The sequence below is a fragment of the Halyomorpha halys genome, unplaced genomic scaffold, assembly GCF_000696795.3.
Source record: "Halyomorpha halys isolate HHAL.00 unplaced genomic scaffold, Hhal_1.1 Scaffold213.1, whole genome shotgun sequence".
Classification (NCBI taxonomy): Eukaryota; Metazoa; Arthropoda; class Insecta; order Hemiptera; family Pentatomidae; genus Halyomorpha; species Halyomorpha halys.
The window spans coordinates 875,609-887,963 of NW_027116617.1; the positions used below are offsets into that span (position 1 = coordinate 875,609).

A 12,355-nucleotide genomic window follows, 5' to 3' on the forward strand; every position below is an offset into this window, starting at 1 on the left:
GTATGAGATCATTCATCAATATTACCTATTGCCCACAACTGTGTGGCAGATTGTAATATCTATCAATAAATAAATCTATCAAAAAAAAAAAAAAAAAAAAAAAAAAAAGTTGCAAACATTAATATTTTTTTAACGAAAATAAAGTATATTAAACTAAAAAATAAATGGAGTACGAATACTTTTTGGATCATTGTATAACTTTGTAGGGTGAAGGCTTATAGCTCATTAAATTCTTCTCTATCAGAATTTTATATTGAATATATTATACCTGCTAAATGAACAGTAAACAAATAAATACCTATCGATTTGTCTTTCGCTAGATCTTCATAAGATCCATAACCAACAGGAATATTGTTCTTGCGAGCAAACTCCTCAGCTTTTTCCTTGTTACTAGCAGCGACTGCCATTACTACATGCTCGTCATTAGGCAAATAATTTAAAGCATTTACAAAATCATTGCAAATTTTACCAGCGCTCATAATTCCCCATTTCGTAGCCATTCTGCACTAATATATATCTGTAACAAAAAAAAAAAATTAATTAAACTGAAGTTAATTTACGCCTAAAAAAATGTTACGCCTTGACTATCGCATCAGTCATTGCAGCAACAGTCGCACTTAGCTAGGAGGACATGCTAGGAACATGTTAAAAATAAATTAATAACTTCCAATTAATTATCCATTAAACCATCCTTTCAAATAACTCTTAGTTCAAAATTATTTGCATATAAATTCAATTCTTGTTTTAATCCTAATAAAAGTGTTTATAGATATTGGTTGCATTCGTTAGCTTTAGGAAACCTTCGGCATTACATCTAAGGTCGGCGGCGGTGAAGATTGAAACACGGTAATGAGAATTTGAACTATAGGAGCTTGTCAACTCTAGTTAGGTAGACAGATATTGAAAAGCGATATCGTACTCTAAAAGGCTTGTTATAGGGAGCAAAACCTAAAAATGAAAAAAATAATATTTCAAAAAGAAAGATAGCAGTGCAGTAATGAGAATCGTAAATATGAGCACCTGAAAATCACCCTTTCACCATGAAAGCTCAACAGTGATAGATAGTAGGCGGCAAAAAACGGTCTTACCTAACTAAAGCAATGTTTCTCGTACACAGCTATCGTTTTGGTTTCATGAAATTCTCTTCTGTTGATTCACAAATAGAAAATTTTAAAAAATACTAGATAATGAGAAATTTCGAATAAATCATTGTTTTACGAGCTGTATTTAAAATATTATTCATTCATTTCTGAATGCAGTGTATTATGAAGTTTTTTAATATGATTTATCATACAAAGGACATATCCATAGATCACAGAAGAGTTTTAACCAAAACTGATACCGTATTCTCATAATTTTGATGATAATTGAGGTTTTTGAGACAACAAAAAATAAATTTGATTCGAGGAAATGATTTTTTTAAAGACAATTATAAATATAGATGAGAAAAAGATAATTAAACAAAACAAATGTCGATATGATACATCCTCTATGATGAAAAACTCCAATATCACTATTTACATTTTTTTTTTAGTCACCAATATGCCCGCCTTAAATAAGTAATTTCAGTTTCACATTTAAGGTAGGCTGACCACTCATAAGTGCACACACACATGCATGCACGCACACGCACGCGCTCGCACACACAGGATTCGCAGATGACAGTGACGGCGAAGTACTCACCCTCATCGCTAACCAGGCTGTTGCTACGGTCCGAGGTTGGCTGTCTTCGGTAGGCCTACAACTTGCAGATCACAAGATCAAGGTTCTTCTAGTAACTAAGCAATCTTCTAGTACTAGCAGGAAGCAAACTAAGTCCATCACTGTCACGTAGGCATGAAATTCGTTCCCAGTCTTGCTTAAAATGCCTAGGAGTCATCATCGATGTACGTCTCCGCTTTAATGTTCACACGGAGTATATCAACGTTGGAGGTCCCAGAGAAAATAGCTGAAGGCTTCTTGCTACTATTGTCCCCTGCATTATGTTATATGCAGCCCCGATTTGGAAAGAAGCAATGGTTACCGAATCATATCGCAGAGTTTCATTCAGGACGGTAAGTGCTTTTCGAACTGTTTCCTACGAAGCGGGAAGTGATAGCCTGAATGCCGCAGTGGAACTCCTTGTTGGAGAAAGAAGCAGGCACTATGGACGACGCTCTCACGTTTCCAAATAAAAGCGAAAAATTACCATCGACCAGTGGCAGCAGCGCTGGGGGGTGGGTTTTTACGTAACCCAATTGTTGACCGGACATGGATGCTTTAGAGCCTAACGGTACCAATTTAACAACACCACTGAATGCCCTGGATGTCAGATTGTCGAGGAAACAGCTGAGCACGTGTATTTTGCTTGTATTCGGTTTGCTCAGGAGAGAAGCGAATTGCAGAGTGTGTGGAGGACGCATCACACCAGAAAACGTGGTGGTCTATATGCTACTCTCAGACCAGCATTGGAACCTAGTGCAGAGATTCACCACAATCGTCCTCAAGAGGTTGAGAGAGGAAGAGAGGGCTAGAAGACGTGACTAACATGGAAAAATGAAAACCTGAAATATGAAAATATGAAGAAAATGAGGCGGCACTCAGCGATTTCTTTCCATGAAGTAATGCCTAGCAGCGGTCCTGTGGAGAGGAATGAACAGGTGTAGGGCGGTGGTTTCGGCAGGTAAAAATCCCATCGTATTTTCATCAAAAATTGAAATTTGAGATTTTCATGATAGCCATACTTCCCCATACAATATATTTCACATACAGGTAAGTGAAAGTAAAAAAAATAAATAAACCTATCACAGCTCTACGAACAGAAACTTATGGCAAAATAGAATATAAAGCTTTAATAGTAAATATAAATTAGAAATCTTTCTCACAGGCAAGATTATTATTAAACGTGTTTAAAGGATTTTTTTTCCAAATGTCATTGTTTCAGTCACACAGTTATAACACAATACTAATTCATGAACAATGCAACTTTTGTTGATTAACAGTATTGTTCATTATCATTAACAAATTGCTGCTACCGCTAATTTTTTTTTATCATAGTTATTGTTCGAAAAGTATACATTTTTTTAATTATTAGTATTTGTATAGAATAAGATATCAAACAAAGAGTGTTAAAAATCCATTATTTTATCCTGTTATTTATGCGTTCCAACTAATAGTATTAAGTTAGACAATGAGAGAATATTGACTTTGTATAGTAGATAACATTCATCATTAAACGCCCGTTGTAAGAGTTCTAGAAGATAATTGGCTGCTATAATAGGTTGCCAGTCAGACTTTACAATGGGATATTTCCTTGAAAGTTAATGAAAATCTTATATAATCTTGGTGCTGGGCGCACCCTAACGCACTAACCCAGAAATGAGTTAAAAATTTTAATTTTTATTGCAGCATGTTAATACAAATAAAAAATGTTTAAATTTTTACTATGGCTGTTTGGGAAGAAAAAAAGGTTAAAAAAATAAAAAGTTTGGAGTTAATAATATTATAACGAATTATAATCATTATAAATTATTAGTAACAACATGTGGCTTTTGTGAAGGTGAGGCTCTTTTGTAGACTTCTACAAAAGAACCTATCTATACATCAGATATAACGAATCATTCTAGAGCGAGGAAGAGAATTCCAAATCCAAATGCGTCAAATAGATTGTGGACTCTGGGTCTACTTCCGACAGTCTCCAGCTTGATCTCCTTAACTTGATAAGCTTATCAACCCGGTAAAACGTACGATGAACAACATTGAGTGTGTAGTACGTGTCCAAAGTGATCTATCTGAAGGATTTATCTCTAGTATTGGCGACAGAAAAAGAGATTTCCTTGATTTTTTGCTCTTTAATATTGACTTGGAAGAAGCTATCAGAAATTCAATAAAACAGGTTTTTTTTTAATAAGATGGGACCAATTTTGGGTTATGCTGATGACTTCGACATTGAAGGGAAATTGAAAGTTGCAATAGAAAAAGACTTCCTTCCCGTAGATGCTCCTGCTAGAAAATTAGGATTAGGTTTTAATACCTCTAAAACCAAAATATATAACTACCGGTCATGTTAGAGGTCCTAGTGAAGATTGTGTCTAAGTTGGTCCTTACTCATTTGAACGAGTTGATCACTGTGTACCAGAGGTCACAGCTTATGTTAATAATGACGTTCAGGACATGAAGCAAGGATGGGACCCTATGTTACTTTAAGAGAGACTAAGAATCTTCCAAAAACTACGATGGATGGATTGTGTTGGAGAAGATTTGAGGACCCTGCTCAGATTTCGACATTATTGGCGAGCAGCACTTCACCAATGCTTGAGGGGTTTACATAAATAAATTTTATATAGGTCAGATTGTATAAGACCTCAATATTATGTTCACTACCTCACTACGTCACGACCTCTTTTTACTAGCTATCAATGATCGAGACCCACAATAAAACATTTCGCTTAAAAATAGCTGTAATAAATGTGAATTTAAACAGGTGAAGATCAAATGTATGATAATAGAAAATAAACTTCGAAGAATCATAAATGTAAGTGAACAGGTAGAAAAATGACTTGAAGAATTGGAGCACCCGGAAGGGTATTTCGATGTTCCAGAGGAATATCAACGCTAGAAATGAAGTATCAAACAAAACTAAATTGATCGTGTATAATTCAACGTTTCTTGCTAATCGTGGACTCTCACCTCGAATAACATGAGTTGAATCCAATCCATGGAAATGCGACCTTTGTAAGCAGAAGTTAAGCAGGTTGTGGCCTAAAGGTAAGATAAGGTGGTTCGGACACTATCAGAGGATGAATCACAAAAAATCGCCAAAAACACTTTTGTGTGGCCCGACTAGAAGGAAGGAAACCAAGAGGAAAAGACCCAATATCTTTGGAAAAGGGTGCTCCAGAGGCGTTAAAAAAAAGTGAGGAATACATTTTAGAAGAAATTCACAATCTCACACGGTGAGAAAAGAATACGATTATGACTGATACATTAAATTATGTATTTTTTAATGTTTTATTTTTAATTTAGATCATATCCAGTTTAATTCAGATCATTTATCCTTCCTTACATATAAATGATAACTACATTTTAAACTGTAAAATAAATAATCCTTCTATGAGGTCAAGCTGGAGCTAAATTGGACGTAAACAAAAATTGGAAATTTATTTTTATTTATTCATTTTATAGTATTTCAATAACTAGAGCCATTTCCACTGAAGAATAAAACAAATAGTTACAATATATATATATATATACAATATATCCATTATTTTAGAATAAATATTGATTTTGGAAAAAAAAATTCCTGCTTCAAAGTTTTTAAAAATTTAATGCCTAAGTTTTGATGTAAAAAAAAATATTAAAATTTAAAATTACTAAGATATAATTCAAATTTATACCATCAAGTCATTCTGAAAATGTACGTATAGGCTTAAATTATTTACTGCCTAAAATAATTGAACAATAATAAAATTGACATAGAAACCTAATATTTTGTATTAGTCAGCCTGAAAACAAACTAAATTAAAAAATTTTTACAAAGTATAACAGTCCGGCTGTTCGTCAAAAAAATATTTCAGAATATTAAAAAAGAAAACATTTATTAATAGCCTATGTTTCGGCCCACAATTTAGGTCTTCATCATGGCTAAGCAAACAAACCCTGTAGAACCTAAACCATTTAATTTTTTATCATTTATATGGTCAACTGATTAACTTTCGACAAAAACATTGACGAAATGAATAATTTTCAAGTTAGAGACACATAATTTTAGTAATAAACCTTTTTTTTTAAAAAAAAAACAACATTATTACGGCAATACATAGATAATAGCGAATAACCATTTACATATTTAATCAAATCACAACACTTTAAAATGCAAATGGTATCTGCAACTTAACATATATCAGTATCTATTATAGATATCTTTGGTAATTTGTAAATAGTAGTCAATATAAACGTTCTTTTTTAAAAAAAAAAAGTACATATTATACTTAGGGATGTGATAACTAAAATGAATGTTGATATTGCTACATACCAGATAAAAAGTTTAATTTTAAATAAAAAGCCTGAATTATTGAATAACAGCAGAACGATGACAAAGCCAATAACCGTATTTATATCTGTAACCTTACAAATGTTCAGCTACTCAGTGTTGCCACATAACATCTTTTGTTTTCAAATACGTATATAATCAATCACACTTTATAATAAATTAAGACTTTTCCTCTCTAGAAACAAAGCATCTCTCTTTAATTATAATAACATTTGAAATTAAAAAACACCTTTATTTAGGAAGCAAAAATATATATTTTTTTTTTTTACAAAAATAAAATTACCAATTATAATCAGAATAAGAAAATCTTTCGGGCGGCTTGGTAGATCTTTTGATCCTTCCAGTCTAACTCTTTTTACTGTTCTATTCTTGAATCTTGTAAGTCCTAAGGAAACCTTGATACAGATATTTTGTCTAATGTTGTGTTCTGGTCATCTTTTGATTCCCCCGACCTACTTTACCACAGTGCTGCACCCTGCAGGTTAGTCCTAAGTTTTTGGTCTCATGAGGAATGTTGACAAGGTAAGAGTGTGGTGTATCATTATTACTCCATACATTTTCAAATCTTTTATCCAGACCTTTTTGTTTCTATTAAGTGGCCCAAACTGCTTAACCCCTCTCAAAGTGTCAAAATTCCTTACATCTTAATTTTAATGCTTCACTTGAAGCAATGATAAAGTCTGATGTTACACAAATTTCTGCAAAAGATTTAGTTTCATCAAGCTTAAACTTCCAATTTCTTTAAGATAAAAATGTCCTCAATTGTTTTTTTATTACATATTTCTGTTTACAGCTACAGCTAAAATGACCACATTTTTACAGATGAAAAATCCTCCGTTGTTTGCAGGACATGAATAGTAACAACAAGATAATCCACACTAAAAACAATTAGTAGTCTGTGAAGTGTTGTTCTCACTCTTGGCGTGTTTTAAAAATTGTTTTACCAGTAAGATTTAAATTTTCGTCAAACTGATAGTTTACTTTATCAACCACATCCATTATAATTTAATCTCTAATTAATTCTTACCTTAATTTATCTAACATACCTGGCTCTGCTAATCTGTGCAAATCGATTATAAATGAATCAATTTTTTCTTCAAGCTCTTGACGCATTTTAAGAATGTTGCTCGGTCGACAGATAATGTGTCTCCTGAAACTCAACTAAGTTCCAAATGCTTTCTTTGGTTAAATTACATTAAGTTTCATTCTTCTCGGGCTCGACGCCACTTATTAAAATAATGTCAACGAGTCATACCCTCATCTCTTAAGCTGTAAATTAACATATTTACCTATGCTTCTACAGACTTTTTATTCAATTCGGCCGCTATTCGGAGACTTTCAAATTTCCTAATCAATATCGACCAAGCAATTTGCAGTTTCTAAACAATTTGTAAAGCGGTCTAAAAACCACTCGGGTATCACAACTTGATATTGTACCTGACACAACCGCATGCTGCCATACAAACCTGACACCATGAAATGTCTAATGGTAAATAAAAGGGTAGGAATATATAATAACAGTAGAATGGTCTCAAAACCAATCACTGTATTTACTTCTGTAACCCTATAAATTTAACCACTCAGTGTTGCCACATTACACTAGTTTATGTTGAACAAGGATATTCTTCAACTTCAGTTTTTTACGTTATTGTTTTATAAATAAATCATATTTTCATTTCATTAAACATATAAATACCATCGAGATTGTGTATGTAACAATTGAGTTTTGAATTATATATCATTTGGATATTTAAAATAACAAATGGTATTAATTAAAATTTGTAGCTTTTTTTCAGTTTTCTAATGAAAAATAAACAAGTAAGTAATCTTTCTTTCTAACTTTTACTGACTTTCCAAACACATCCATATAAATAGTAGCCTCTCTTTAAAGTCATCAAATAAATGTGGGTAAAAACATTGATAAATAAAATCTATTAAATGTAATTTTCCTTGGAATGTTTTCTAAATTTTCAATTGCACGATGGTTGGGTTTACTACTTTATGTGTATAATGATAAGTAAAAGATTAAGAAGTACTTACGAACAAAATAGATTCTTCAACTAATCCTTTATCAACTTAAAAACGAATACAAAAATTATTACTGCAGCAAGCTCGGTCACTACCTAGAGTTTAAATAATGAAAACTTTTTATCGCTAGAACAGCAAACGATGATAAGAACTGTAGATAAGAGCGCCTTCATTTGGATACAGGTTTTAATAATATTGAAAACAACACTTGAGGGCAATCACTGTCTAATTAATAATAAAACCTACCTCATGCAGATTACATCAAGAGTTGTAATACTTTGAAAGAAACAGTAAACGTCCTTGAAAAGTAGTTATTAAACTAGTTATTCCAGGTGAAACACCGAGGGTTTATTTTATTCTAAAAAAAAATTAAAATTATCGCTTATATATGATAATAAGTAAATCCTTTTTTTTTTTTATTAGAATATTTTTTTCTATTATTTGAGCTCTAATCATCAAACTCATTACCTACAATATTTTTCGAGATATAGTTTTTCAATTACTAAGTTTTTTTTTAAATAACGAGGAGCAAACATTGGTGAATATATATTTCGGCAAATATCATGAAAACTACAATTCTAAGGAAATTAATCATCATAAACTATTTGATGGTACGTTTAACGAGGTTCAAAGTAAACCCTAATAAAACCTTTTTTATTCAAAGTTTTCGCAGATATAGTTTTTCAAACACTAATATTTTTTTTTAATAAGTTGATTATTGGTGGATTAGCACATTATGAGGTGAAATATAATTAATCTTAGGTTATACATTATTATTATCTCACGACCCAGTACTACTAACAGGTTTCGCAGATGATCAAGCAGTGCTGAAGCTGGTAAGCGAGCAATAAACTGTAACAAGAAAATGCTAGGTGAGTTGGAATTATTCATAAGCCCCCAAAAGTTCAGGAATTATCTTTGAAAAGGGAACTTTAATAAAATGAAAATTGTTTTCAAAAGACGGAGACGGGAGAATTCAATCTATAGAAGGTGACACCATCAAATACCTCAGATGCAGGTTCTCTGGTAAGTTGGAATTTGAAGATGATGCGATTGCTAAGGTAAACCGTAATGTCAAAAAGCTTTTTAGTTCAAATCTTCGTAAACCTGATCAGGATTGACCAGGCAGAATTGTCCAACTTTTTTGTTCCCTAAGAGCATTTATCTAATGGTATACGATTTTTATTATGTAATTGGATGTTAAGATGACCAAAATCTTTACGATTACTGACAGTGCAATCTGAAATTGATATCGTAAATTGTAGCTCTTCCATCAGGGGCTCAAGAATCCAGATTTCGTAAAAGATCTAAGATCTTCTAGCATCGGCTCATGATTTAAAATAAGAAACGTAGGAGGTGTCCTGATGAGCAAAATTCTCAAATCAGAAAAAAAAAATGTCACGTTAGGAGTGTTCAACCTTACCTTTGCCAGAAGGCCAGAGCAAAACTGAATTGAGGTAAAAGAAGGCATAACATAAACCAGCGGCATAAACAACATAAAAGGGTTAACGAAAGGTGAACACAAGTATAAACAAAACAGATGAAATACTAGGAAAATATAGGCGTTTATTTCCCAACGTGAGCAAAATGCTGAAGGCTACACCTCTCCCGGGTTAATAGATATGTTTCTCCCTCTCTAATTTATCCATTGCAGACAGAGACTTCTCAGTTGGAATCAATTGAAGTAATACTTCGCCAAAGCGTAAAAGCCATCATAGATTTTCCGGCTAATACTTGATCAGCCATGCTGTATGCGAAAATTGGACAGTGGGAAGCTCTAATTCAGAACTGGTCTATGTCCGAGAAATTGGTCAATGTCAGGAATGCCGTTTCAGGCGATTTTTTTTTGTTGAAAAATTCGAAGACGTGTAGATTTATTAAGTATTGATACAAATAGTACAGAAGCATGTAAAGAAAGTTAAGACAGTCCCTGAGATAGTAGTCATTTGACGACTGGAGCCAATGGAAATGGCAGGGAATAGGTGTTCTTTATTTGAAATAAGACGAGTAGGTCAATAGATTCAGAAGATTTATCACTGGCTAGGGATGGAAAAATGTACTAAAATTAAATGTGAATTACTCTAGCCTCCATGGCTAGGCGAACGGAGATATTGGACCTCTCATGGTATAGGGAATAGGTCCTAATAAGCTCCATGTCACCCACAATAACATAAAAATAATTTGTCTCAACTTATATTCACTTGAATAGTTACACATCTGACAAAAAAAACAAACTAATTTAGTTTCTATTTAACTATATTATATAACTATAATAATATAATTAATATTATATTAACTATAGTATATATTTAACTATTATTTATTTAATAAATAAAATTTAATTAATATGTAGATTTTACGATTGACTATAGTCACTTCTTGACCACTCTACTAGCTTTGGGACAGTCTATAGAGATACCATAGTAGAGAAAGAAACCCCTGTCTACAATAATATCTTTTGAACACATCCCTTTCAAAATAAAACCAAAATTTTTGTTATTAGTAGTGCCACTATTCAAGCAAAGTAGCAATATATTCTTTGTCCAAGAAAATTTTGTACAAATAAAAGGTAATATCATGCTGCTTTCAGAAATGAATTCATAATTATTTTAAATGCAGCTGGTAAATCAATTACTTGTTCTAAATGTGTTTTTAATAAATCAATTACAGTTTAATTAAATTTTGGCGAACATTCCAATCACATTAAAGCTGTTAGAATTAATAATATATTCCTAAAAATAGAACCAATCATGGCATGGTAATGTTAAGTTTTGAGCAGCGCTATTAACTGCCTTACGGGGAACGGGTGAAAATAATTAAGTCCAATACGATCAAATAATTTCAACTATTGAAAACAAAAACAACCACAGGGCACAAATTATTGACTATTAAATTTTATACATAACCTAATATGTATGTATAATATAATTGGAATATTTTTCGGAGGTTTTACAATCATTAAATCTAGTTAATATTGTCCTAACTTTTAAATAATAAATGTACCAAGTATTAAAGCGAGAAATAGTTATCACACTGTACATCTACCAATTTTATTTAAATATCTTCTTTTATTAGATATTTTGGTAATATAGATGCTTATATAGCTATTCATAAAATTATATTGTATTGCCAGCAATGGAACTGCACCAACTACCTACTTCTGTTATAAAGTAAACAAATAATTATAAGCCAAACTAAAAAAATATAAATATTACTAATACCCTAACTATTAATCATGAATTAACTAGACTTACCTAGATTTAAATAAAATAGACTTACCTGCAATATTTTATGAATAATATGGAATACTATGAAATACTCATATTCCAATATTGTATTACACTTCATTACAACTTTATATGTTATCAGTGGCGGTTATTTGTGTACATGAGCACATGATTCTCAAAGCTTTATAAAAGAAGAATAAAGAGACTTCATAGCAGTAAAAATGAAATACTGATATTGATTAAAGTAGAAAATTATTGTTCTCACAGACGCAATTGTTCAACCTGAATAGTGAACAGTTAGGGGTTTTTTTTCCAGTTTTTACTCCAGACCATTCACGTGAAAAGGATTTTTCACAAAAGTTAATTTAGCGTAAAAAAGTTAATGTAATTTCCCAATTCAAACTTGTTTAAAAAAAAAAAATATTCTTTATTTTCCAAATAAAAAGGACATTTAAATAAGTAGACATTTCAACGCCCGCTAGTTTGTTGAAAACTGCCTCCTTTACATTGACTTAACAAGTCACTTAAAAATTACAAAAAAATAAGATATTTTAATTCTGATAGGTAGTTTATGTTGTACTTTTGAGTTTGTTGCTAAGAAAATTATTTATATGAACATTGTTGCTAAAATCAAGGACCCGCTATAGTATGTAACTATATATTTTTCATCAATCTGTAACAAAGAATGGTCGTCTTAACACAATCTAAAACCCACCAATGACACGCGGTTGTTATTTCTAAAAGTTAACGAATAGAGGGCTACCTTCAAGTGAAGAATAAAAGCATTTAAGACTGAAGATAGTTTGATTATTATTCATTATTACTGTAACGCTGGTACTTTTAATCTCATGTCATATTTAGATCTTAGCCTGTATTTTCTCCATTCTTAGAAAAATTTCCATATTTTAAGTTGCTAATATGAATTTAATTGTATCTTCCAATAAAACAATGTATATCATTTTTTCGTAGTACGGTTATCACTCAAATAACCCAGGATCAAACCCAGTTGATCCAGACGAGCTTAATACTTTCTTTGTTGCTCCTCCTCCTTCAACAACCTCATGCGAAT

General features: G+C 31.8%; 1 protein-coding gene across 2 annotated transcripts in view; it reads right to left on the reverse strand.

The window, feature by feature from the left end:
• The window catches only part of LOC106679661 (trans-1,2-dihydrobenzene-1,2-diol dehydrogenase), a 25,551-nt gene extending 17,318 nt beyond the window's left edge, over positions 1-8,233 (reverse strand). The window contains exons 1-2 of one of the 2 annotated variants that reach the window (XM_014418940.3): positions 8,072-8,233; positions 299-517 (exon numbers count right to left, since the gene is read on the reverse strand). In XM_014418940.3, the coding sequence (XP_014274426.1) occupies positions 299-500 (202 nt within the window). In that variant the 5' untranslated portion in view covers positions 501-517; positions 8,072-8,233. Of the gene's footprint in view, positions 1-298; positions 518-6,013; positions 6,111-8,071 lie in introns of those variants that run through there. The other variant, XM_014418941.2, reaches the window with a different exon arrangement.
• Positions 8,234-12,355: the final 4,122 nt, after the last annotated feature.